Source organism: Nasonia vitripennis, chromosome 3 (assembly GCF_009193385.2).
Source record: "Nasonia vitripennis strain AsymCx chromosome 3, Nvit_psr_1.1, whole genome shotgun sequence".
NCBI lineage: Eukaryota > Metazoa > Arthropoda > Insecta > Hymenoptera > Pteromalidae > Nasonia > Nasonia vitripennis.
In genome coordinates this window covers 24,295,839-24,322,377 of record NC_045759.1, presented here as the reverse complement: position 1 = coordinate 24,322,377, position 26,539 = coordinate 24,295,839, and the positions used below count along the sequence as shown (strand labels likewise).

Genomic DNA, 26,539 nt, shown 5'->3' with positions numbered 1-26,539 from the left:
CCGTCGTCACTACGCGCACTTTACCTGCAGCTTGTTCTTCTCCTATAGCGGTTCTTCCTGCGCGGCGGCGGCGGGCCAGAGTCGGGGAACACGACGAGTCCAGGCCGCTATAATACGGTATATTATGTGTACAACGTACGCAGGCAGCAGCAGGGGCCGACCTGGTGCACTGCGCAAGAGAGACAGAGAGACGCGGCTGTGGCGCGGACGGCCGACGCAAGCGAACGAGCGAGAGAGAGATGGAGGAACGCGCGCGCGAGAGCTGCACACGCACACATGCACAGCCTCGGTCGGTAACTCCGGCACACCTTTTTCCGTCTCTCTCGCACTCGTCAGTCTTCCGAGGCCCCGACCTATTCGTGTGCTCGCAGCAGGCTATACACGGCGTTGCCCCTTTTTTATATATATATATATATATATATATATATATACACACAAGCTCGCCGCAGGCTGTGGTTATAGCTCGCGAGCACGTATACCTGGCGGTCCGATGCGAGGAAATCCGTATTCCCGATGCGACGCGCGACGACGAATTATGCCAGCGTCCATGCAACGTTGAGGTTATGAGAACGCTCGAGGTGGAGGCCCAACGGCCTCGTCGCCAACTTCCCGATCTGCACACGCGCGCGTGAACTCGGATACTCGGCGGGTACTGGGAAATTTGCTGTGGGGTCGCAAGCTGCACTGGTTGAACTCACTTCTCTGCAGCGATCTCCTCTCGCTGCTCCACAGCTGCTGCAGTAGATGAACGCGCTGGAGTCGCACTGTCTCGTGTTTTACAACTCGCGCTCGCGGAGAAACTGAGTATTTACGAGATCCAGCCTCGATGAAACGGAGAGACACGTACGTTATAGACACAACAGTGAGAGAAGCTAGCGCGAGAGCGCGCGCACACGCGCGAGAACACACGGACGACGGACAGCTCTCTCTCGGCCGCCGCGAGAGAGCATGCGAGCGATTCTCCTTCTCTGTCTTTCGTTCTCTCTCTCTCTCTCTCTCTCTCTCTCTAGAGAGCGTTGTTTAGCTGCAGCGCTCGCGCTGCACACAGACGCGCCCGGGCACTGCTGAGCACGGCCAGCACAGGTGCAGCGGCGGCGCTGCTGCACACACCGACACCGACGCGCTCTGCTGTTTACAGGAGAGACAAGGACGGCGAGTCTGAGAGAGAGAGGGAGAGAGAGAGACGGAACCGACGGCCGAGGGAGGGGGGCGCTCTTCTCTTCTCTCCGACGCGCTCGCTCTCTCTCTCTCTCTCTCTTCGGCGAGGGAGTCGGCTCACGAGTTGAAGAGAGAAGGCGCACAATGCACACAGCGCTACGGGCGCAGCTGTGTGCCAGTGGACGCACACATGTATGGCGAGAGAACGAACCGCCGTCGACACAGAAATAGAAAGAGAGTGACTTTAGCTCTCGGGACGAAAGAGAGCGAGGGAGACGGACAGATGGGTAGGTATACATCCCGCGTATGAGCATAAAGTGCGAGCGAGCGAGAGAGAATTGACGAGGGGAGAGATAGCGCGATAGAGAGCGATTTCAGAGCGCCTTTTTCTCGCCTTCCTGCAATCTCTCTCTCTCTCTCCCGATGCACCAGCAGCGCCTAACCAGACTCCACGGCACTCGTTTCCTATATGCATACAGGTAGCGCATCCAGCACCTGGAGCCCGATGGACATCGTCATCCGGCCGACCGAATAAAGGTGAGCATCATCCCCTCCTGCAGCCTTGTTTTGTACAGTACGCCGTGAGGGGCGAAGAGGGGGCAGCGACAAAGCCTCTCTCTTCCTGATAGCGCATAGCGTCTCCCTCTCGCCTTTGAGCGAGAGAAACACGAGCGCAAAAAAGGGGCAGCCAGCTCTGGCCGAATTTCGCGAGCCGCTCGCGCTTTTCAGGGCCGACGGGTTAACGTCACGGGACGCACCCGCGCTCTGCAGCGCTGGCTGCACGATAGATCGAAAACGATGGACGCCCCCGCGGGGAAACTCCGTATAATCGGCAGGAGGGGAGGCAAGCCGTCGCACACACTCGGAGTACGCTGTGTGTGACCGAGCGCGCGCCGCGGAGTGGGGCCGCCCGGAGAAGAGTTCGCCAGCAGAGCAGCGGCGGGGAGGCAGTTCTGCTGCGCTGAAACCGGCTCACTGTGTACCGATATACACACTCACACGCGCGCGCGCGCGCGCGAGTGTGTCTCGAGGGAGAGAGAGAGAGAGAGAGACGTGCTGCACGATTGCATGCGCGCTTTACTTCTGCAAATTCGCAAGCGAGGGGCTTTTGTACGACGTCGACGTCTGGATTTCGTCATTGTAATTGTAAATTCTTCAGGCTTATCGCGCCGACTGGACGGATTCTTCGAGAGGACGGGCGCGCTATATCTCTCTCTCTCTCTCTCTTTGTCTCGCCAGGCCGTTATCGGGATGTGCTGGGACGATAATGATTTTCGCTTGAAATTAAGCTGCGCGAGGCTCTTCTTCGCTCGAAATTCGGATTAAGAACTCGAGAGCGCAGCCGCGCGTTGTTGCAACGACTGTTGCTAAGGGCCCCGCTGATCTCTCTCGACCCACGCGCCTCTAAACATTCATCTATGCGCTCAACTCGATCCCGTGCGCGCTGCACTGCGAGTCGCGAAATGAAAAATAAATCCTCTCCCACAACACAGCGCGCTTCTCCGCAAGAACGGAAGGCGGCCAATTAAAAACAAAACCGCAGCGCAGCGATCAGCGGCGAGAGATCGTCCAGGTAGCCGCACACACACACACACGCGCGCACGCACGTATTTCCGGAAAACACGCCAAGCCGAGCGCGGATCGAGCGCCTTAAAGGGGATGTGCCGCGGGATGTTTTTGCGTTTCGGAGCCGCTTATACTGCCGCGCTATTATAGGTTCAACGGACTCGCGACGCTCCTAGATGCAGCATCATTGCTACTTTTGTTCGGCTCGTGACTTTGTTTTCGCGCAGGCGGCGTTTACTCTCGCGTGTTATATAGCGACGGAAAATTTCCACGGCATCGAAGAGACGCTCGCAGACAATAAATATTTATCGTTTTCTCGAAAAGCATACGCACGCACACAAAAGCGGTGCGCGGAGCGTCGTCCTCTCCTGAAAAGCGAAATTCCCAAATGCCTTTCTCTCTCCCTCGTGCATAATGAGATTCGTCGTGGTGCTTTATGGCTTCTCCCTCCAACTACAGCTACTCTGCAGTATACTAGTATAAGGTATACATAATACCTATACTCCCCCCCCAAGTCTTGCTCGTTTGTCCGCGGAGCGTCTTTCCGCGGCTCATACTCCGCAGCTATATGTATACGCACGGCGTCGTAATAAAGTATACGGGGAATATTCGGCACAATTGCTCTCGCTAATGAATCGCGCGGCTGCTGGCGGTTCGCGCAGTTTTTCAAACACGTGATGCAGGCGCGCAACGAGCTCGCCTGGCGCGGCCGGCTCGAATCGTTAAATTACCATGTAAATTTCGAAACTTGAAATTGCCGAAATCGCCCGTAAATCCCGACGGAATTGGCGCCGCCGTTTAATACTGTACGGGCGAGCACCTATGCTCGGACTTGGAAAAAGGCGAGTTCCCCAACGTCCAGCTATCAGCGGCAGCGGCGAGAGATAAGGGAGCGGCAATAAAATTAGATTTTTCTCCGCCAAGGTCAGCCGAAATGGACACGGCTCCCCTCGCTCTCCGCGGCGCGCGGCAGTGTGTGCATAATAGGAACAAAGACGCGCGCTCGCTTATCAGAGAGAGAGAGAGAGAGAGAGAGAGAAGCTCCCCCTGGCCCGGGTGTTCCTCGAGGAAGAGAACGTCGTAGGTGCCCCCGTACTCCTCCGCGCGCCGGGGGAGCAGGCGCAGAGCGCACAAGCAGGAGGAGGAGGAAAGAAGACGGAGAGAAGAAAAAGGAGCTGCGCTGCAGGCTCGGAAACAGGCTGAGGCGGAGGAGAGAGAGAGAGAGAGAGAGCCGATGAACCGAGTCGGCCCAGACAGGGAAAAGAGCGCGAGGCCGGACAGCCGGCAACGTCGCGCTGCTAGAAAAAGACGGAGCGACGCCAGTGCCGAGACTTGGCAACGCCGCGCTACTGCCGCTCTCTCTCTCTCTCTCTCTCTCGCTCGCTCGCGCTCACGGACACGCAGGGCAATCGACCACACGCGCGCGCGCGCGCTCGCGCATGTGTGCATGCGCGAGAAGCGGCCAGACCGGCCGAGGAAAGAATCCCGTTTCGTCGGCCCGGCTCTCTCGTTCTATACTGCTCTACAGTGTATACACGACTATACGAGTACACGAACAGGAGGAGGAGGAGGATCTTTGCGCAGCAGCTCGAGCGAAGAGAAGGAGAATGCCTCTCTCTCTCTCTCTCTCTCTCTCTCTCTCTCTCTCTCTCTCTCTCTCGGGCATCCGCTCTTCCATCATCGTCATCGACTCGTCGTCGTCGTCGTCGAGCCTGCGTTTTTCGGAGCATATTTCGAGGCTCGATTATGCGGCAGAATATCGCTTTGCATGTTATACAGCGAGCGCGATATAGTGGGGGAGAGCCGGGCACGTAATCCCAAGCGGCGGCGAATCAGCACAACGTGCTTAATCTCGGCGCACACAGCCCCGAGCCGAGCATTGATAAAACCATACCTATGCGCGTTCAGCCCGACGGACAATGCGCAATGCGCTCGCTTACATCTTTGTCTCCTCTGCAGCGGCTCTAATTACGCGCGAGATCGTAATCTCTCGTAACGGACGCTGACCAAGAGCTGCTGTTTCTCTCTCCCGCGAATATCGTCCCCTTATAAGGCCGCCGCCGCGCGCTCGGCGGACAAATTCTGCTCAGTTTCCATCAGCCGAACGTTCGCGCGCGAAACACAATGTTATACCTAAGCGGCCGCGGCGAATAAACGCATTTAGCTCCGTTTTCGGAGCCATCGATCAAACACGCGTGCGGCTAGTTGCCGAAAACGGAAATCGCGTTAGCGGTAATTGCAGCGGCGGTCGTTGTCCATGCGATTTTTACCTATTTCTCAATTCCGAGTCTTTTTGCGGCCGTGGCCTTGAAAACAATCGTGAACGAGCAGCTTTGCATAAGGAGACGCGGAGTAATTTCATAATCCCGGCGTCTCGAGACTCCGGCTCTTTATTTGATAGACTCCTGCATATTACGAATGCGCTTTAATAACCTTCGCCAGCAATTCCGAGTCCTATCAAGCAGCTTTCCCTTCGTGCGCGCGCGCGCGGAAAAAGGGCAAACAAAACTCGCGCACGTCAAAAGGAGCTAGCGGGTATAACGAGCACCGACACGTCACCGTTTGTATGTATACCTGTATAGCTGCGGGTGAAAAAGGGAAGAACACGCTATTGACCAACGGCCGCGACGCGTAAAAGCAGAAATAAACAGCGCCGAGAGCAGCGCAGTTTATTTCTCCGCTCGCTCGCCGCTGCGATTCCGGCTTATTAAAAAGCCCGGCCTTCTCGGAAAAAGTCAGCCAGACTCCGACGTACCAGTGCACTAGCTTGTATACAGGGGGACACTGCATAATGGAATCGCGCCGATCGATCGATCGATTCGAATGTGGTGCGCGTGCAGTCGCAGCGGCGAGGTCACTGACTGACGAATCTCCGAGACTCTGAAGTCTGAATCCCAAGTAGCCGGTGCGAGATTTCGCCAAAGTTCGCACTCCCTTCCCCGAGAGAGAGAGAGAGAGAGAGAGAGAGAGAGAGAGAGAGAGAGAGAGAGAGAGAGAGAGAGAGAGAGAGAGAGAGAGAGAGAGAAACAAAAGTCCGCTCTGTTTGCCGAACTGCGAGTTTCATCAGCTCGAGAAACTTCCTGATTGGAACGAGCAGACTTTTCCTCCCATACACCCCTATCTCTAATTCCATAAAGCCGGAGCTGGCGCGAGTTAATGAATCGAATCACGAAATTATATAGCCGGGCGCGCGTCGAAAATTTCTTAATCAGATCTATACACTGCGGAACTCTCTCGAGCGGCCCTGAATGGCCAATCCGGCAGAAAAATGAGCGAAAGCCGCGGATAAATTAAATTTTCCACGCATCGTTCCGCCATTCGAAATTCAAATCAGACCGGCCCTTCGAGCGATAAGCATCGCAGTAGTGGGCTACGAGCAAAAAGTCCGCGGGTATTATCAGAGAGAGAGAGAGAGAGAGAGAGAGAGAGCGAGCGGGTCGTGTAACATTATTCCTGCGGCCCTTCGAGCGTCAGTGTGAGAAAGCAGCGGGAGCCTGAAATTTCCCTCAGGTACACGCCACAGGCTTTAAGCGAATCGATTCTCCCCCCGCGGAATTCGAATCGGCCGTGCGCCGGAAATTTCGGAAAAAGAGCCGGCGCTACAGCCCCATGCAAATACATTACACGCACGGCACGCGTATAGGTGCGCAGGGCTGCAGCGAGCAAATATTGATTCGAGCGTCCCCGAAATTTCGCGCCGCACAGCACAGGTCGTATATTTGCCAAGTGCAGCGCTGAACCAGATTCCGCGCGTCCGCGGAAAAAAGAGAGCGCTACCTGCTCGTTTTTAATCGGTCAGCTACGCGTCTTCGCTGCTGCTGAGAGCGAGAGAGAGTGAGAGAGAGAGAGATAACGCGTGGGTGCAGAGTTGGCTCACTCGCGCGCGCATCGAGGAGCGAGCGAGAGGGTCGGCCGATGGAAGAGCTAAAACAACAATAGCGCTGATTACTCGCGACGGCGAAAGGGTGTGGCAGAGGGAGAGAGAGAGAGAGAGAGAGAGAGAGAGAGAGAGAGCGCGCCATTGAGTCGTTACACGCAGGAATAGCGCACTCGCTCAGACGCCGAGTACACATATACGCGTGTGCTCTCGCCCTCTCTCTATCTCTCGCGAGCGTGTGCGTATTATAGCGCACGTACACGTACACGCGCGGAAAGGCTGGCCGCCACCACCGTCGACTCTCTTTCGAGCGAGAGAGAGAGAGAGAGAGGGCGCGAGGGGCGAGAGTAAGCGGCGGGAGGAGCGCGGAGGAGGAGGAGGACGGCTGCGGGAGGGAAGGGGCAAGGATGAACCAGCTTAAAGGGGATAGAGCCGACTGTAAATAATCAATATACGCGAGAGAGAGAGAGAGAGAGAGAGAGAAAGAGCTGCCAACGCCGAGCTCTCCTCTGTGCGCGCGATGTCTTCCTCGACTTTTTACGCATCGGACGAAGCGCAGAGTGCAGCTCGAGTTTTGACTGCGAACCTTCTACTCTTTCGAAAATTCCTCTCTACTGGAACGATCGATTGTCTAGACCGCTCCGAGCGCCGAGCGCATAGTCTCTCTCGAGTTTTACGACTCCGCTCTCTCCCTCGCCGTAATCCATCGCTCCGATCCGCTCTCTATCCATCTCCAATTCTGGAAACTCATCCCGCGACGCGTGTGTGTGTGCTCTGTACTGCACAGCGGCTGCAAGTTCGGCCAAACTTCTGCCGGCAGCGAAATTACTCCCCAAGTTGCGCGCGAGCTCGAATAAATATCGAAATCTCCGAGAGAGAGAGATAGATAGAGACGTAGACAAAGCCGTGGCATCGGCGATTCGATACATTCGCCTTTTACAGCCGCGCACCGGCGATACGCTCCTACGACTCGCTGTGCTCTGTCCCTCTCTCTCGACAGACAGACAGAGAAAGTATTCTGAATTCGATAACGGGACACCCTGCACGCGCGCAGCCGAATTTCGCGCGAACCATGCTTTCCTTTTTTCGAAGCGAAAATTTTCGAGCCTCGCTCTCGTAGCTGGATTCTCGAGCCGACCATATGCTTAGTCGGGAGATCGGAGATAGCGCTGGACGAGCAAAAAACCTGATTCTTTTTCCACAGCCGTAGTTCGCTGGAGGCTCCGCAGGTCTCAGCACCGTCCGGGCCCGAGCTGACATCTGTGGAATTTGTCAGCTACTACTCGAGCACTTTCAAAAAGGAGGATCTTTTCTCTATACCGAAATTTCTCTCCCTAAAACTCAAATAGTTGACGCAGACTCTTCGTTTCGTAACAACAATATCGAGTTTTATTTCATAAAAATATTAGACACTAAGCGTTACTCCTGCTCCACTCTTCGAGCGGTAAATTGCTCGGCTCGGTCTCGTTTATCTTCAAGTTGCACCTTATCGGCTTGCTGTGATCCAGCAGTCCAAACATCCTCTGCAGGGCATTGATTGCAGCCATTTTTTCGGCTTCCTCGATCGTTTCGCCAAAGCCTGCGGATGAAGAATTTAGCGGTTTATCCAAAATGCAGTTTATTCGGCTATGCGGCCCGCGGATCTTCTTTCTTACCTGAGCCCAGAAACTCTTGATTGGAGTAGACCGCAATGTTGTACACAGGTAACAGTGTGTTGACACCATTCTGAGCTATTATTCTTGGTTCTGCAAGTTCCCTGTGCTCTCGGTCGAGTATGTCGTTTAGGATTTCAACTGGTTCCTCTGGACACCAGATTTCCATCAGATCCTTCGCAACCAATTGTGCAATGAGTATGTCTCGTACAAACAGACCTGTGTGCTCCAAATCGACGCTGCGATTTAGCGCCGACGTCAAAGCGTAGAATGTGTTGGCAATTGTTTCCTCTTCCAAGGGAGAATCCTGCGCAAGCAAATACCGTTATTGTTATTGCAGCTATGATAGCCATAGATTTCACGTGATTTATCTAAAACTACACTCACTGCTGACAAAATCAAGTCTTTTGCTCCTATACCGGATGCTGTGTTCGCTAGAACCGGAGTTGAAAGCAGGTATTGCTTGAAAGCACTAGAATGAAAATTGACATTAGAATCTGCATAGCTTGATCTAACCGAGATTCGCTCTTATGTGTAACACAACTCACTAAATACATTCTTGAGGTGCTAGAGGTAACGACTGACTCAAATAATTATCGATTACTAGAGAAACTATTTCTCTTCCTTCATCAATCATCTCGCGATTGTCAGTTAGATCCAATTGAGGATCTTCGATGCCGACTTTCTTCTGATCTTCTTCCTCTCTTATGACGTAAGATCTGTGTATAAATGCTTGTTCGAGCAAATCGGTGTCAAACTGTTCTGAAAGCCTATTGTTGAATGCATAAATTTCAGCATCTCTATTCCAATCGAGAAACTTGCTTCTTGGATTTGGCACTTGTTTCCCTTGAGCCCACTTTCGCTTTGTAAGCTCAATTAAAGTCGGTCGAACATATCTTTTGATGTATCTTTGGGCTAGAAAAAGACAGCGTGAATCATTAGAAAAGTTCGAGTTGATTGAAAAAACTCTAATTTAACCCTGCCACCGCTGTCGCACAAAAACGTGAAACTTACACACGTGATGAGTAAGGTTTAACTTCTGGCAGCAAGCTGCTAATCGTGCAGCAGCACGTAAACTGTGCATCTTCTCACTGGATTCTATCTACTTTTTACAGACGAACGATTATTTAAATCGTGCAAAACAATGATTATTCGCCGAAAGCTCTTACAGCACCGTCCATAACAATAGTGTACCCATCGAACCGACACAGCACGAAGTAGGGTTAGAGTAAGGTTAGTTAGCGAGCGAACCAATCGGAGCGCGAGATGCATTCATGAAAAACGGACCGAATTCGTGCTCCGTTCTGTCAGACTGTACGTCGCGAATCTATAATACATAAACGCGCACGGATTCTTTGACTCTCAAGTCATTAGCAGTGACGACAACTCGCTTGTCAAAGCATAAAGACATTGTTGTTAAAGTGGATAAGCATTATCTTTCGACGAGTGAAATACCAAGTGTACTGCAAGAATTGGGCTTTTCAAAGCATTCAACATGTTTAAATCCAGCCAAGAGCCTGACATTCCAGCTGCGCTAGGTCCACTGAATAATTTTAGCACTGATGAATTAAAAGATTTGTTGAACAATGATGACAAGTTTGAGGAAATTATCAAAGATAATCAACAGGTACAGATTAGTATTTTTCTACTTGTACAATCTTACTTGAAAAAGTTAAATAATGCTCTTAACTTTTGTAATGAGTCGTACGCAAGCAATAACATCGCGGTATTCTATTTCAGTTGTTGGAATGGGAGTCTGAAAAGGAAGAAATTATGGTCAGGAATCGATCATTAGCAGAATTCAACTTGTCAAAGGAGCCAGAATTGGAAGAATCGAAAAATCTAATACAATCTCTTAGCGAAGAAGGCAATCAATTGTGCGCAAGTGTGCAGGCAAAACTTGAACAGATAAGTAAGTTTGAAGGATAGAGTAATCTATTTGATAACTTGTATGGTATATCTTTATTCTTTATTTTTTTGCAGCAAACAAAGCTGGGACAATGACAGTCGACACTGCACTGGATCTTTTACAAGCTGCAGCTGCAGAAATTGAAGAAGAGTCGGAGGTTTGCAATATACATGATTAAGTATTGCTTTATAGAAGCAGACAACAAATTATAGCATAAATCTGTAATTTCAGAAAGTAGCAGAAAAGTTTCTGAGCGGAGACTTGGAGGTTGATGAATTTTTGGAACAATTTCTCACGCGGCGCAAGATCATGCACATGAGAAAGGTAAAAGTTGATAAAATGAGAGAGCTGATGAGAAGACCATCAGTACATTCTTCCACAAATCCTGGATATCCAATAGCTGGAAATTTCCCAGGAATGCCATCTGTTCCATACCCAACTGGACCATTGTCTATGCCTATGCCAGTGCCTCCAATTTTGAAGCCATTTTAGTTAATCAGTACGCGTTTGTCTATCTATTCAACTTTTGTGGATACGCTTGCCAATCTGAAAAATTTACACAGATTCGCGGGCCTTATATTATTAAGTTGAAATGTGTTTATTTTGAACAAAATGTACAGTGATACTGAAATATTTCACGTCAGTTAATATTCTGAAAATTACGTTTAATTTAATGTACTTTTATATTGTTTTCTTGTAGCGAATAGCAAACTCTGTAAAAAAGCAATTATTATTATTAACTGTTAAAATACTATCAGATCAGCGTGTAAAAGTAAACAAAATCATTGTAATTTAAAAATACAAGACTAACTGTCACTGTGAAAATCTTCACGTACTCGTTTAAGATTTAAGATTTAAGATTAAAATATTTTTATTTCTTCTGTACAATAACAAGGCTCATTAGTATTTACAAAATAAACATAAGAGCTTTTTAATAAATAATATGTCTAATAATGAACTTAGTTTTAAACGCTAGACATCAATTCTTTCTGTTGGCTAACAAGTTCCGATCATAAACGGTCTTTTCGTAATGTGCTTGAAATGATAGAGCGATCAAAACTAAGACCGCTGTGGATAAAATTGTCAATACGTTAGCCTTATCCTTTTCCACTTCTTTAGCATACTGACGATTGAGTTCCTCCCTCAAAAGTCTGCTTTCTTTATCCTTCAAGGAACGCCTGAATGTGTTGCCGTAGTGCGTACGTGTCCATTGATCAAAATCAAATTTTGCTCGATTGGTAGCTCTTTCTCTGTCTGGATCATAATCTTTTTGTCGTGCCTTGTAAAATCCAGCTAATGGATCTTCCCTCTTTTCTGTGTACGGTTGCGATTGCGTTTGTGCCTTTCTCAAGCCAAAACTGGTGCTAGCACCTCTGGCCAAGAGGTCACGGTCGTACAGTTTGCGTTTACTGAAATTTCCCAATACCTCGTAGGCATCGGAGAGATCTTGAAAGTTTTTCTTCGCATCCGCAGATTTGTTAACGTCAGGATGAAATTTCTTTGAGAGTTTGTAATAGGCTGATTTTATGTCATCTTGTGTACTGTTTTGGGCTACTTTCAGCGTTTCATAGTGAGTTGGAGCTTTAGCCTTTGATGAAAAGCACAGCCTTAATTCGCATACGGAATTGAAAATTCGTTTGGAGCTGTTCGCAATCTGCAAGAAATCATTGAGAAATCACGATGACTGATATTTCCGACTGAGAAACACGAGGCCTCTATATCTTACCATGGTTATTGAACGATCAAAACATAAGTAGTAATTTTGAAGAGTCAGGAGAGGCTAGATTTTGGGTGATTCTCTTCCTCTTCTCGATCAGGTTCCAGTCAGGTAGGTGAGCATGCTGACAAGTTTGGAAATACTTAGGCTCACTCTGTAATTTCGTTAATTGCAGCAAATTCTGTGCCCAAGGTCAAGATTATTCATATTTCAAGATAACCTAACCTATAGGAGGGCTGTCGTATAGTACTGCAGACACTTTTACGCAAGCTCCTGCTGCACAACCCCCACTCTTGTCGACTTATTTGTTGTATCAGATGATGCATAGATATAGATATAGTATAGAGTCGTCCGCAAGATCCGACGGGAGCGGCGCGAAATTTGAAAAATGTCGCGCGTCACGTGTTTGTGGCAAGAGAATTTTTGCGATAACGCTCAAGCATATTCGAGGCCAAGTTTTTCGGCGAAGCTTAAGAACTGGGAATGAAGTTGCATAGGGTTTGCATTGCGTTTGATCCCGGAGCAGTCCTCGATACCGCAATGTATACATACCTACGAAGATGGATCAACGTCGAGTGTCGGCGCGTACCGTAATCCATATACGCGTTTCGACTAGCCCGACGGGAGTATGCCCTCGCATCCACACAATGAAAAGCACACCTGCTGCGCCCATCCCAGCTTGTTTGTCTCGCGCACGTACGAGGAAGAGGGCATAGCCGAGCGGAGATATGGCTGCACATTGGTGCGCGTGACTCACGCACACGCTGCTGATATATCTCGTTATCCGATAGCCGTATCTAGGGCGTGCTTATATCCGCTCCTTATCGCGGCAGTGTTTGTCGAGGCAGATAAGACGGCCGCGAGTCGCGTACGCGTAGCGTCTACCTGCCGTCCGCATCAGTCGAAAACTCGACTGCATGTACGGCGCCTGCTCGACTAGTTTCGGCGTGAAATAAGTGAAAAGTGTGCCGCGGTATCGAGTTCCGCCCGAGATGGTCGTGAAAACCCAAGGCGCCGGTATGGCCCAGCTGGAGCGCAGGATCGAGTGCGTCAAGTACACCCTCTTCTGTTTCAGCGCGGTCATGTGGGTGAGTGCAGGAGGCTGAGAAACGGCGCGGAAAAAAGCAGAGCTTTCGCGGCGCATTCCTCGAGTATACATTCACGCCGTATAAGCGGGGCGCTGACGAAAGCCATCCGAGATAAGCCGATACCCGCGCGCGTCTTATATATATATATATACATATACAGATATATGCCTCCATTTCCAACTAAACAATGCTTCCCCGGAACAGATGCTCGGCACCGGCATGTTCGGCCTGTCGATATGGCTGCGAGTGGAGCCGGGCTTCCAGGAGTGGGTCGACTTCCTGCAGATCGGCGAGTTCTACATCGGCATCGACGTCCTCATCTTCGCCTCGGTGCTCGTCACCGTCGTCTCCTTCTTCGGCTGCGCCTCCGCCCTCCTCGAGAACAAGCTCGCCTTGCTCATCGTGAGTAGAATACTACAATCGATTAATCGAGGACTTTTAATTTTAACGGCCAACTTGTACTTATCCCCCCCCCCCCCACTCCCCCTCCAAACAGAACATCGGACTGCAGGGCCTGTCCTTCCTCTTCGGACTGGCCGGCTCGGCCGTACTGCTGGACTACTCGACCTACGACAGCCAGATCCAGCCGCTGATCCGCAAGTCCATGACGAACCTCATCGTCAACTCGCAGCACGAGCACGTCTCGGTCATCCTCAGGATGGTGCAGGAAAACGTAAGCGATAACAGAACGAGTCATGGCGCAGGAAGCGCGAGCGCGACGATAACGGCTCATTCGTCTCGTTTCGTCTGCCATTTAGATCGGCTGCTGCGGCGCGGACGGACCGACGGACTACCTGAACCTGCTGAAGCCTCTGCCCACCGAGTGCCGCGACACCGTCACCGGCAACGCCTTCTTCCACGGCTGCGTCGAGGAGCTCACCTGGTTCCTCGAGGCCAGGGCCGGTTGGCTCGCCGGACTCGCTCTCGCCCTCTGCATGGTTCACGTGAGTGTACAGCGTATCTGGAACACCTAGCTTATCGCGCCTCCGTGCGCGGCTCCCTTTCACTCGGCCGAGCCGAGAGCTCTGTTATACGCGAGATATTACGTTTTCATTCAATTGGAGAATTCGACTGATGCATTAGTAAGTGCGTTTCTTTTCTTGCAGGTCGTCCAGGCGGTGCTCTCGCTCATCCTCATCCAGGCCATCAAGAAGGAGGAGGACAACGCGACGTTCAAGCGCTAAGCCACAACCGATCCCCTCTTTAGTTTATAGTTTTTTCTTCACTTTTTTCTATTACGTGTAATTTAACGTAGATTTTTATACCTTCTGCTTAATCAACGTGTCGTGTGCGCGTCTCTGCGAACAACGACTGTTTCTTTTTATATACCGTATACTGTACTTGTAGGCGTCCGGAGCCTTGCGCAATTCCTAACAAGTCTATGTAGCCGTAGTCGTAAATATACTTTTGTAACACATTACCATATTTATATGTTATCGTCGAAATAAATCATGTTCACCCATATATACGTACGTGCGTGCGTACAACGAGAGAGGAATGTCTCGCGCACTCGTCGATTTCGCAATGCGCCTCAGGAATCAATCAATCTCCAAACGAGCTGCTCTCTCCGTCCAATTTTACGGAGCATTGTCAGCCTTGAACCGTCGGCTGCTCGTATATATGCTGCCGGTAATTCATTGTTATGACTCGCTGAAACGATCCTGCGGAGATCCGAATCTGCCGGATGAATAGGTGAAGGTCCCGCCTCGTCGTAATTGCGTTATAGCCCTTGTGCTCGTACGATAGTCTCTTCCTGTCTCTTGCTGATTTTTCCAACGAATTTACTGGTGCCCGATTTTTACTCTCGAGAGCTTGTTTCGGCCGCTTAGGCCTGGGCAATTCGGAGCGTGAAGCGGAAAAACGATTTCAAAAGACCTCTGCCGTTGAGTTTCACACTCTTTATTTACAAAAATTATCAATATACATAGTATACAATATTATATTACGTACAGCTAAATGGTATGAAATGGTATAATGTCAATGTTAGGGGCTAAAAATAATTTATTTACAATAATAATAGAACGAATCGCGAGCACCGTTTTTTCTCTTCTCCAACCGTCAAGTTTCTATTGCATGCCTATGGTGGGCCGAAAGTACACACTCGCATCGATACACAATACGAAGAAAAAAAGAATCTCGACAGCAGCGAGCGTGCTGCAATCGCTCGCTTTCGTTTCTTTTTCACGAGTGGCTTCGCGCGAGGACTGTTTTTTTTTTCTTTCGTTGATGGCAGCGACCTGTGCCTTGCGCAATTTTTCACTCAACTAATACTAGGAATAATAATTTAAGATCGCGCGCGCAGGAATTTCGAGTCGAGAGGTGCCGAAAATTTGCAGTGCACCGCTCGATTTATACAGTAAAGTAAGGCTAAAGTAACGTCTCGAGCTCGGTCCGCGCCCTACTCGCGTTCGGCCTCGCTCTCGGGAGGCGCGAGAAGGGCGCCGTAAGTGCGCACAAACCCATTCGTCGCTTCTCGTCGATCGGCCTCTAGCCCACGTAGGGGTAGCCGGGGAAGCCGACGGCCGGCGGGTAGTAGCCGGGGAAGGCCGGCACCGTGGGCTGGAGCGCGATGGTCGAGGTGACGTAGGTGGTGAGCTCGGTGGGCACCAGCCGCGTGGAGAAGAGCGTCGTGTAGGCCGTCTTGGCGCCGAAGGTCAGCTTGAGCACGCGCGAGTCCGAGACGGTGGCCACGGTCGGCTGGACGACCGGCGCGCTCGTCACCGTGAACTGCGGCTGGGCGTGCGGGAAGAGCGGCACCTGCGGGACCTGCGGCAGCTGCGGCAGCTGCGGCACCTGCGGCAGGGTGATGGGCGCGGCCAGGGTCGAGGTGCCGTACTCGTAGGAGGTGCGCGGCACCGTCGCCACGGGCCGGGTCAGCGTCGAGAAGATGGTGTTGCCGCCGTTCACCAGCGGGATCACGTGCGAGTCGTAGATGGTCTCCAGCACCACCACGGGCCGGGACGTCGTGATCACCTGCCGAGCGGGATTGGTTATTCGAGGGAATTCATTCTGCTGTTCGTTGTTAAAAAAAAAAATAGCGTACCTGCGGCTGGGCCTGCCCGAGCAGCTGCAGCAGGGCCAGCTGCTGGGCCTGCTCCTTGCTGATGGGCGACTCGGCGACGGCGCTGCTGCTGGGGCTCTGCTCGGCCTTGAGTCTGCTGCTGGGGCTGAGGGACTTGAAGATGTCGAGGTCGGAGTCGAGGTCCGTGCTGGGCGCGACTATGCGCTTGGGCACGTCCTCGTCGTCGCGCTCGTCGTCGCCGAAGTCGAGCTCGAGGTGCAGCTCGCTGCCGGCCTCGTCCAGCTTCGAGTTGAACTCGTTGAGGGTCTTGCTGGGCACGAACTGGAAGAGCTCGGTGGGCGGCAGGGTCTTGGTCGCGGTGACGATCCTCGCGATGTTGTAGGTCTGCACGAGGGTGATGCGGCTGGTGGTGTTGCCGTTGGCCGCCACCACCGGCAGCAGGTGGGTCTTGAGCAGCGTCTGCGTCGTGGAGAAGGTCTCGGTGATGGTCTCGAGCGGCGGGGTCGCCTGGCTGGGCTCGAGGGTGATGGCCGGCAGCGTGGCGATCGACGAGTCGAGCGGCAGGCTGCTCTCGTACGCGGCGCCGGTGTTGGCCAGGATGTTCTCGGTCAGCGGCTCGGTGGGCGAGAGCGAGCTCGGGGTCGGCTCGGCCGTGGCGAAGGACTTTTTGATGGTCGAGGTGACGGTGACGAAGCGCGTGTTGCGGGAGGTGCCCACCTGCGAATCGAGCGGCTCGTTACAATGTATACCAGATACGAGCTCGTTAACATTCGCATAATTGCTGTATCGGCCGATCGAGTGAGCAGCCGCGCGCGATTATCGCACCTCTCGTTGCGTCAGCCGCGCGAAAGTAGAAACTGCTCCAGCTACGATGACGTATCGCGCGCGGCCTGACATTGAGAGCGGCGCGTTACGAGAATAGTCGAGATGCTATCGCCGCCGGTGCAGCGCCGAATCCGCGCTCGATCCTTTGTTCCTTTGTGTTCCCCCCCCCCCTGCCGCGACTTTCGCTCGAATGGAATTAGCCTTGATTTTCTCTCACCTGGAACTCGTAGGGCGACTTGATGGTGGCTATCTCGAAGTAGATGTCGTTCAAGTCGCCGGGCGTCGAGATCTCCACGTTGATGGTCTCGACGGGCAGGATCCGCTCGGCGGGCTGCGGTGGCCCGGCCTCGGGCTGCTGCTGCTGGACGCTGACGTTCACGTCCTCGGACTCGCTCTCGTCGAGCTCGCCGTCAAAGTCGCCCTCCTGGATGTTGCGCTGGCTCAGGGGCGCCGGCTCCTCGGCGTTGCTCCCCGGCTGCGGGCCACCGCTGGCCACCGGGGCCGAGGTGGCCACGCTCTGCTCCACGCTGACGACCGGTTGCTGGGCCTGGGGCTGCTTAGCGCTGGGCTCCTCGTCGCCGGCCTGCTTGCGGATCTGGATGCGCGGCTTGGGGGTGGTCTTGTAGGACCAGCGGCCCTGGGTGCGCGGCAGCTTGGCCTTGGCCGAGGGGTTCGAGGTAGGCGCGGCCGACTGCTGCTCGGACTTGGAGGCGCTCTTGTACTGCTTGGCCGGGCTGCTGTTGGCGATGCTGTTGGACGGCCGGAAGCCCGCGCGGCGGCGGGTGCCGCCCGTGGAGGCCTCCGTCGTCGTCGTGGTCGCCGTCTGCTGGGTCCGGTTCCTGGGGGGAAGAAGGTCGCGTTCAGTCGGCTCGTACCGCAGGACACGACACTTGGGCTTGCCGCGAGCGCGAGTACTCACTTGTAACTGGGCCGAGCGCCGCCGGGCCTGTTTTTGCCTCCGGCTGGTCGGTTCTGCTGCTGCTGTTGCTGCTGCTGCTGCTGCTGCTGCTCTCCGTTCTCGGCCTCGTCCGCGATCTTGTTGCGGAACTTGGGCCGTACTCCGTTGCCGCCGGGATGCCGGCGACCGGGCCTGCCTCCTCCCAGACCTGTCGATCATCGCAAACGAGGCACACATGACAGGGGGATCGACATCTGACCGTTTCGACACCTATCCGAGATGGCTTTGCGAAACCGAAAATCTGCGACTCGGATTTTCGATGTCGCCGCGAACCGGACTTTGTTTATCGGCGCGGCCGCGAATTTACAGTTGGCCGCGCCGTAAAAGGGTTCTCGAAATCGGCGAAAAATATTTTCGGCCGCTCGTAAATGCAACTTAGAGAAACAAGGACACGCAGCGCTTGATCAGTACTCACCGGCCTGTTCGGGCTCGTCCGACTGCAGCGGCGAGGTGGGCTCGAGCTGGTGCTGGTGCTGCTGGTGCGGCTTGTGCTTGCCGTGCTGCTGGGGCCCGAGGGTCTTGAGGATCCGCTGGCTGCTGCTCGGCTTGATCTTGTTGCCGGCGTCCAGCACGTTGTTGGCCGGCGGGTTGAGTATCCGCGAGCTGCTCTGCAGCACCTGGGCGTACTTGCCGTTGATGTAGGTGCCGATGACGTTGGTCTCGTGGACCGTCGTCAGGCCGTCCTTGACGATGGTGCCGCCGAGCTTGGTCACCAGGCCCGTGGGGTTCTCCTTGTCGCGGCGGGCCGAGGGCCGGGGCTTCGGGCCCGGCGACTTGGCAGACGGACGCAGGTTTATCACCTGCGAGACGATCGGAAGAGGTTAATTAAGCGGCAAAGTGCAAAGTGCTCTCAGCGGACGCGATCGGATACGCACCTTGTAGGTCTCGTCGACGATTTCGGTCGGCTGCTTGGACAGGAAGTCGTACTCGGGCTCGGCCAGGTTGTTCTTGACGCCGGGCACGTCGTCGAGCTTGGGCCTCACCTCGAGGACGCTCGACAGGGCTGGGCTCTTGCTCGTTGCGACTTGGGCGCGCGTAGGCTGTGTGTGGGCAGGAAAAAATTCCTTTCTCTCTTTATCTCTTATTTTCAAAAGCCGCGTGCTCGGCCTGCCAACGAGTCCGAGCCGCGCGGGGTGAACGACTCGGCCAAGTGCAGATTTATGTAGATGGGGCAGGACAAAGAGCCGGGAGGAATTCGCGGCTGAGTCAGCTGATGCTGCTGGGCGACTAGCTGCCCAACCGGTTGCTCGATCGCGCCGGGGGGGGGGGGGGGTCAAGGCTCCACCTATTGGTGGATCTCAATTAACGCTTACCTCGCTGGACTGACTCGCCGGGCCGACGACGTTCTGCTGGACCACCGAGTTGACGACGATCTTGGTGCTGCCCTTCTTCGTGCCCTCGGCCTTGTGCGTCTTGCTCGGCTGGATGTCGGCGATCTTCTTCTCCGCCACAGACGGCTTCGTCTCGATCGCCGAGGCGGACTTGGCCTCGCGGTTGCCCTCTGAAAATTAATGCGTTAATCGCAGTAGTGGGAAATCTCCTCGAGGCAAGAGAAAAAGGAAAGGCCCTTCGCGAGCAGCTCGCGAGTTGGATAACGAATGCAAGCCGCGCGTGCCCGAGACACGTGCGATTTGTTGAGCAAGAGCTTTATCCCGTGAAAGGCGGCTCCGCGTTCGTTCGATCTCGCCGATGTCCCAAAAAGCGCTCATAGAAAGCGAAATTATGTTACAGCCGCTGCAGCGAACGTCGGTGAACGTCGGGTAAACACTCGGAAACACGAGTATATCCACTCGGCGCGCTGGGGAGGCAGTCGCTCGGCTCGAGAGACTCGCGTAGGAGGTATGCGTGTACAGGCCGCGCGTACGCGCTTTGAATTTCTCACGCTCGCTGAAAGGGCTCTCTTTCCAATCCGAATCTCTCCGGCGATCCAGGGAAGAGACGGATTTCGCGTTGCGACAACTGCGCGAGCGCAGCGAGAAGCGGCGGATAAGAAAGTCACACTCATTGCGCCGGTTTCGAGTTTCATTCCTCCGCGCAACCAGTCGCAGCCCTGCTTTTCTCGAATTTATATTTTCGGCGTTGCATAAGCCGCAACGGGAGCGAAAATAATCCGATAGAGAGAGAGAGAGAGAAAGTGTCATCCCCGCATTCCCGGAGAGAAATCCGTCCGTCTCGAATACTTCTCTCTCTCTCTCTGCGCGAAGACAAGGAGGTCAGGCGGTGATAAATCGAGCGAAACTCGCGCGCGACTTTATAATAACCGGCCGTGTCGGCATATTACTTAGAAATTTCGGAGTACGGGCTCGAGCGGCGGCGAATTGCGCGGCAAATTGTACGGCAATTATATCACAGTCGTAGACAGGCCGGGATTTCAAAAGAACCGCGGCTGCTTTGCCACGATATAGGAGACGAGGAGTAAACGTAATAAATCTTTCGGCGCTATTCCGATCGCGGACATTCCGGAGCTCCGTGCTTCTGGCCAAACGGACAAGTTTTTTACTTTTTACTCCCTGATCGATGTGCACCGATGCAGCCGTCGTTTAAGACTATCGGACTATCGGATCTCTCACCTGCGGGCTCGCTCTGCGGACTGAAGACCATCACCGTGTTGCCGATGGTCGTGGTGAAGTCGAGGAACCCGTAGACGGTCTGGGTGGTGAACTCGGGGCCGGCCGGCGCGGGCAGCACTACCTCCTCGGCGTTGGCCGCAGCCGCAGCCGCCTCCGGCTCCACATCGCTGTACGTCGAGCCGCCCGTGTAGATCTGCGCCCCGCAGCTGCATACTGCAAAGAAGCCTCGAATTAATCGCCCGCTGCAGCCATCGGAATGTCGCAATTTTGATAATAACAAAGCGAGCAGCCAGCCCGTGAAAGGTGTGTCGACTTGCTGCAGCGTATTGACCGCGATTTTACAAACTTTACAAACCGACCCGCTTATCAATCTATCAATAGTCGCATTATTACACAGTGCGTGCACGTGAGCCGGCCGACACGTGCTTGAAAAATATATGCTTTCCGCAGAGCAGCGCGCCTTTTCACCGACACACTTTGCGCGGAGATTGCTTTTCTCGCGCGGCCTATTTTTCGAAAAAAAAAATCCCCGTATATACAGCGTTTCTCTGTAATATACGTATGATAGGCGGTAAAAGCCGCGGCATTGCGACGCCACCGAGTTACGCCTCGACTGCGTTATGCCGCATCGTTCCCGTTGCGTAAACTCACCGAGGGCGAGGGCTGCGAGGAGAGCTGAAAGCTTGGACGCCATGCTGCTGTCGTTAAAGATGAGCGCTCAGCAGACGACTGGCATCCTACGATGCGGTCCGATTTGTCGAATCTGAAAGCAGAAGGACGGTCCGTGTACAAGGGTGCGTTGTTGGAAGAAAGTGCAAATTCCCAGTCGAGGCTACACGCGCGCGCGCGCGCGCAGGAGAAAGGACGCGAGAGCGGCTGTAACGCAGCAATCTCCGAGCGAGCGGAGAGACGATTACGCGCGACCTAATCCTGCAACCTCGGCTGTAACGCGCTCCAACGTTATATCGCGTACATAGGAACGGGAGCAGTATCAACCGCAGCGCGTATGGAGTAGCCTTGCCGAGCCGACTTATGCGCCCGTAGAAATTTCACAATGGAAATCTCTTGGGTTCTCGTCGAACGATAATTCTAATTCAAGAGTACAAGTAGCGGTCACGCGTGCGCGCACGTGCTTCCCGCAATCCGAACCGGCATCGCGGTCGCGTGCGCGAACTCGTATAATTCCACGCCGTCGGCATTCCGCGATGCAGTCGCTAATCGTATAGACTCGCGATAATCGACTTTTTTCGAGAGCGCAGATCCAGCTCTCTGCAGCGACGTCCTTAACCTTCGCGATTTTTACTCGTCTTGTACACCTGACCGGTGTAAACGAGTAGCTGCGCGCTGCCGACACATTCCATTTGGTCAGGCCGCGAGATCTCTCTGAAACTCAAATGACTCCGATGTCAGGCACTTTCTTCTCCCGATCGCGGAGAATCGAATTAGCTCTTCCGCGTGCAATCGAAGCTTTTCACCGAGGACTGAAATTCCGCTCGTTGTACAAAAATCAAATCCTCGGAGATGGGCTTCCTCGCGTCGGGTTTTGAAAAATCCTCCCAACTTTCATGCGCGCACAATTTTCTAAATTCGCGCTCGCTTATGCCGCGCACGCGGCGCCGATGTCGCAACCGCGCGTGGCTCTCTCGGTTTCAAGGCGAAATCCGGCCGCCGCGTCGGCTGTCGCAAGCGCAGCACAACGCGCGCGTACACACACAGCTCGCATGCGCGGAAAATCTCGAAAAGCAGAGCAGACACACACGGGTATTACAATCGAAGAGCTCGCGCTTCTTCGCGCCTCTTCGCGCCTTTCACTCTCCGCGGCTCGATGTCTGCTACTCGCACCAGTCCCACGATCCGCGAGCGCACGCCAGAGTCCACGTTGCAAAAGCTTCGCGTAATATCGCGCCCGTCTCACTTATATATGCGGACTTGTAATATAACAGCGCGGTACAATTGCGAACGCGGCTCACCTCCGCGCGCGCCAATTTTTCGGTGGATCATCGATCGCCGACAGTACACTGAGAGAAATTTATAGTAAATTTTACTATACTGGATAGGAAATTTTAATGAAAAGTTTGGTAATCCACTCACAGACTGACAGTCTAGTAATTTTTACTAAACTGTATAGTAAATTTTGTAAAACTATAAATTTTACTATACTGAGTAGTAATTTTTACCCTGACTAAATTAAATATAACAATGCACATAGTGGAAAAATTATTTTCAATTATTATATGGCTCTAAATTTTTATGGTTATGGAGGGTTACTTACTCTTCTAACGCACTTCATTCAGAGAACATTATCGATTCACTCGCCGCAGTTGATTTTTAGAGACATTAAACTAACCTAGATACATTTCCTACAACTAAACGCTTAATTATTATACATATTCGCAATTCGCAGTACATATGCTTATACGCTCGCAATTGTTACAATAGGGTTGCTAAACGGACTTATATACTAACTGAGCTAACTTCTTACCGCTTGCGGGTTTTATTTCCCGTGCACCCCCTAGCGGCAGCGCACCAAACAGCCATGTTTGCTAAACGCGCATGCGCATAACGCGTCAATACGCATCAGTTCCGATTTTCAGATAAAAAGTACTATACGTTCTATTAAAAATTACTATACTGTCAGGTAAAAATTCATACATTGGCGATTTTCACACTATAGTTTCTGTTAATTTTTCCTATTGAGTATGGTAAATTTTATATGGAAGTTTAGTAAAAATTGATATAAATCTAGTAAAAAGCTCAGTTTTGTCAGTCTGTGACGAGATTACCAAACTTTCCAGTAAATTGTCATGAACATATAGTAAAATTTGCGCACTATTTCTCTCGGTGTAGCTCTATGAGTGAAGCGGTCGCATCTCTCTATCTCTCGCGGTGGAAAAACTCGTTCGCTCCGCGCCGAAATAGCAGGGGCCGAGAAAGTCTGGTCGGAAAAGGAGGCAAGGTCAAAGTTTAGACTCGGTCTGCAATCGGCACGTAATCCAGCGCGCCACTGCTTTCTACGCGCAATAAGCATATATATACGAATACAGCAGCAGGTTTGTACCTATGCGCTGCGTTCTTTCTCGCGCTTGTGTCTCAGTTTTGGCGACTCCGCGTATTATACCTGTATCCACATCCTTTCACTTTCCTCGGCGCGCCGGCGCTTTTTCCATCGGGAAAACTCGCGCTTGCTCAACTGTACTTAGACGTACGTACGTACGTACGTACGTACAACGCTCGCGGATAACTGCGCCGCGGCCCATATCGGCTCTGCACGATGCCCTTTGGCCTCCGTTGGGAAGCTTCGCACGAGTAATTGCGTCGACGGGGATTAAAATATCGGCCCCGTCAATTTTTCGATCAGTCACGCGTTGCATCGACGCTGCACCGTCATTACCGAGCCGGAGTACTTGGCTCGCGCAACTACGCGTGTCCGAGGCTTTCCCGTATAACAGTGCGTATGGATGTCTATTAGCCGGATCGTTTACTTCCGAAAACATTGGTCATTCTTGGACGCTTAATTGGCCGATAAAATCATGCGCGCGCAACCCCATAGAGCCCCCGGCTCGCGCAGCTTCATCGCCATGCAGATTGCGCCGGAATCCTCGAATCGGATAGTCATTTAGCTATCGATCGATCCGCAGCAGCTCACGCCCCCGCAGAAGTTTAACGCGCGTTGTTTTTCATATAGATATGCACGATGCGCGCGGCTATGAGAATCCCCGCGAAAGGCCTTTCCCAGGCCCGTCGTTGTTGACACTCTGGCGCCTCCGGCTGTTCTATAGCGCGCAGTGCACTGCTCAACGCTTTCGATGCGAGGCGAGTCGCAGGAATCAGTATTTCGATGAACGACGCGGCCCGTCCACCGTTAGCCGACACAGGATAACGGGGCTGCCTTGTCCCGTCCTGTCTCGGCCACTCCGGATCGAGCGCGTTGCGTCACGGCTCCTCTGCGGATCTTTTCCTCTCTCGCGGGCAAAAAGCTCGAAAAACAAGCGTATAATGGAAAATTGACGGGCGACGAGTCTGTTTACCGGATTCCTCGGAGATTCGACAAGCCTTCGGTTTTAGCATCGGCCATTAGGCGGCCGCGATCGTTAGCCGCGAGTGTCAATGTTCTTATTTTCCGAGGAATAAATTATTTTAATTATTTGCCGAGAGAGCATCAGCTCGGATCAGTTGCGGAATCGCGCTGAATTACGGCGGCGCTGCACTCCTTTGCGCAACGCGCATCCTAAGCTTGTATACACAACGTCTTGGAGTAGAGAGCGATTTCTCGAGTCGCTGATGCGCGATAGTGAAATTTATAAACTTGACCCACTGTCGGCCGGTCATCGACTTTTCACACTTGCCATCCGCCGAAAATCATAAATCGTTTGAAATCCACCTTTCTCTCTCTCTCTCTCTCTCTTAATGGCTATACAGACGCGCGTGTGTTGTACCTAAAAGTCGCGACTGGCTGCAGTGAAAGCGAGCGTTTTAATTCGCGACGAGAGAGAGAAAGAGACTCGTTCGATTTATGCCTCCGGGCTTCGCGAGAAAGGAGAAAAATAACAGATCGATCGGAAGTGCCTGACGTTTATTCGCGGACTGTGTTCCTCGCACTTTCTAAGCGTACGCCGCGCCGCGTGCTAATTACATTCGGAGCAGCGCATACGTAATATCGAATATTCATAACGCGATCCTCATTGCGAAATACAATTCCAATTGCAAGAGGGGAAAAGCGATAAGGAAGCCGATCTTCGCTATCAAAGCTCGCTGTACACGAGATTCCCGGCCGAGCCGAAAAAGCCGCTCACCAGGAAACGCAATCGGCTTCCGGAGTGTTCATCGCGTGCCGTCTACGCTTCGAGGCTGCACAGCCGCGTAAGCCGACGTAATAATCCGCGTGTATGCTCGCGGGGGGGAGAGAGCGCCACTTTCACTCTCCTCTCGCGCGAGAATCTCCGCGAGTCGGAAGTTCGATATCACGCGTTATATAGGGCGTCGAGCGAAGAACGAACGTAGGCCTCGCCGCGAATCTGAAATCTCGTAGTTCATAGAAAGTCGCGACAGGTGGTTTCCTCTCGCGAAACGGGGGGAAAAAAAAAAAAAAAAAAATCCCATCAGCTCGCCAGCAATTACGGCGGAAATAGCCGAACTCTGACACTCGCCGATTGGAAAGTGCAGCCGGAGGCACGAGGAAACGGATCGGTTCTTCCGGAACGCAGCGGAGCGAGAGCCATCAGCGTTATGGACTATTGCCGCTGAAGGCACTCGCCGTTATTTTCTACGAGGCAAATACTTCTCTCTGTCTCTCCGGAGAAGAAAATTACTCCGTCGAGCACGCAAACGCATATTTCAGCCGGGTTTTACAATCGCACTTGCATCACACACTCGCGTGTCACAACGTGCACAACGTATATAGCCACTCGGTAAGGAGGGCCTCGAGTTATAAGAATAATTGGGGAAAAAAAAAAAAAAAACGCGGCCAGACTCACCCTCTGCCTCCTTCGATGTGCGCTATGTATATAGCGTCGCTCGTCTAGACAAACACTCAACTGGGATGCAAAGCTGCGCTACGCGGAGAGGCGCATTACTCGATCGGCCGCCTCGGAGTGACTGGACGTCGCCTAGGCCAGCAGCGCCGTTGGGCCCCACTCGCTCGCGCGCCGCCACCGCCGCAGCCGCAGCTCCTTTAATACATTCGACGGCTTTCACTTCGCACGCGCGCGGATAATCGTTCTCGCTCTCGCTGGCCCGAGGAATTTTCCGTCGTTCCCTTCTGCCCCGGGTATACTCGCAGCCACCCGGAGCTTCTAACAATTGCTTTCCCCTTTCGGGAGCTTTGTCTTCGCGATGATTATTCCATCGCTGTTCGGGATCTCGCACGGCTTTCCTTCGAATTAAGCGGACGTCCGAGTGGAATCGACACAGCTGTGCGCCGCGTCATACGACTTTCGGACGTTACGACAAATCCTTGAAAATTGAAGAGGAGCACTCGAAACGAGTCTCGAGAGCCTATGCCCTCGTCGCGCTAATGAGCTGTCGCGCAATTTTTAACGAGCGGGGAAAAGAATAACGAAAATAACGATTTTTATGTCTACCTGCCCGCCTTCTCTGATGAGCCTGCCGATGCAAGCATCGGTTCTCCAGAATCTCCGGACAATGGCTTTCCCAGTTGCGACATCGCGATCCAATTACGGCTGCATCTCTGCTCTGGA

The 26,539-nt window shown here is 52.7% G+C and overlaps 6 protein-coding genes across 17 annotated transcripts in view; 2 read left to right on the top strand and 4 right to left on the bottom strand.

Moving 5' to 3' along the window:
- Nucleotides 1–1,075, bottom strand: part of LOC100122466 — a 50,354-nt gene extending 49,279 nt beyond the window's left edge. For 2 of the 9 annotated variants that reach the window (XM_032598365.1, XM_031927502.2), the window contains exons 1-2: nt 480–1,068; nt 25–107 (exon numbers count right to left, since the gene is read on the bottom strand). The gene's annotated coding sequence lies outside the window, so the exon portion shown is untranslated. Of the gene's footprint in view, nt 1–24 lie in introns of all 9 variants that reach the window. The other 7 variants (XM_032598367.1, XM_032598371.1, XM_032598364.1 and 4 more) reach the window with 5 other exon arrangements.
- Nucleotides 1,076–1,174: 99 nt separating this feature from the next.
- LOC100122400 (tetraspanin-2A) lies at nt 1,175–14,431 on the top strand. 2 transcript variants are annotated; one of them, XM_031927554.2, is made up of 6 exons: nt 1,175–1,445; nt 1,638–1,695; nt 13,172–13,369; nt 13,464–13,640; nt 13,726–13,911; nt 14,074–14,431. In XM_031927554.2, the coding sequence occupies exons 3-6, from the start codon at nt 13,172–13,174 to the stop codon at nt 14,149–14,151; spliced, it is 639 nt and encodes a 212-aa protein (XP_031783414.1). In that variant the 5' UTR covers nt 1,175–1,445; nt 1,638–1,695; the 3' UTR covers nt 14,152–14,431. The 2 variants fall into 2 exon arrangements, with proteins under 2 accessions (XP_031783414.1, XP_001606006.1); XM_001605956.6 differs by lacking the exons at nt 1,175–1,445; nt 1,638–1,695 and adding an exon at nt 12,561–12,967.
- On the bottom strand, nt 7,964–9,551 carry LOC100117485 (39S ribosomal protein L44, mitochondrial). The gene is made up of 5 exons (XM_001607238.5): nt 9,268–9,551; nt 8,802–9,168; nt 8,641–8,725; nt 8,257–8,560; nt 7,964–8,180 (listed from the first exon to the last, which is right to left on the bottom strand). The coding sequence occupies exons 1-5, from the start codon at nt 9,335–9,337 to the stop codon at nt 8,014–8,016; spliced, it is 993 nt and encodes a 330-aa protein (XP_001607288.1). The 5' UTR covers nt 9,338–9,551; the 3' UTR covers nt 7,964–8,013.
- Nucleotides 8,262–11,116, top strand: LOC100122427 (vacuolar protein sorting-associated protein 37B). The gene is made up of 4 exons (XM_031927557.2): nt 8,262–9,880; nt 9,994–10,165; nt 10,237–10,319; nt 10,394–11,116. The coding sequence occupies exons 1-4, from the start codon at nt 9,749–9,751 to the stop codon at nt 10,652–10,654; spliced, it is 648 nt and encodes a 215-aa protein (XP_031783417.1). The 5' UTR covers nt 8,262–9,748; the 3' UTR covers nt 10,655–11,116.
- Nucleotides 10,197–12,620, bottom strand: LOC100680116 (dnaJ homolog subfamily C member 30, mitochondrial). Its single transcript, XM_003426328.5, has 2 exons — nt 11,889–12,620; nt 10,197–11,816 (listed from the first exon to the last, which is right to left on the bottom strand). The coding sequence occupies exons 1-2, from the start codon at nt 11,889–11,891 to the stop codon at nt 11,142–11,144; spliced, it is 678 nt and encodes a 225-aa protein (XP_003426376.1). The 5' UTR covers nt 11,892–12,620; the 3' UTR covers nt 10,197–11,141.
- Nucleotides 14,432–14,845: 414 nt separating the features above from the next.
- LOC100122385 lies at nt 14,846–26,531 on the bottom strand. 3 transcript variants are annotated; one of them, XM_031927525.2, is made up of 10 exons: nt 26,423–26,531; nt 20,994–21,105; nt 20,343–20,555; nt 19,086–19,273; nt 18,648–18,812; nt 18,188–18,572; nt 17,734–17,920; nt 17,032–17,653; nt 16,011–16,706; nt 14,846–15,940 (listed from the first exon to the last, which is right to left on the bottom strand). In XM_031927525.2, the coding sequence occupies exons 2-10, from the start codon at nt 21,034–21,036 to the stop codon at nt 15,455–15,457; spliced, it is 2,985 nt and encodes a 994-aa protein (XP_031783385.1). In that variant the 5' UTR covers nt 21,037–21,105; nt 26,423–26,531; the 3' UTR covers nt 14,846–15,454. The 3 variants fall into 3 exon arrangements, with proteins under 3 accessions (XP_031783385.1, XP_031783382.1, XP_031783384.1); XM_031927522.2 differs by lacking the exon at nt 26,423–26,531 and adding an exon at nt 25,817–25,953; XM_031927524.2 differs by lacking the exon at nt 26,423–26,531 and having other exon boundaries at nt 20,994–21,982.
- Between the last annotated feature and the right edge of the window lie 8 nt (nt 26,532–26,539).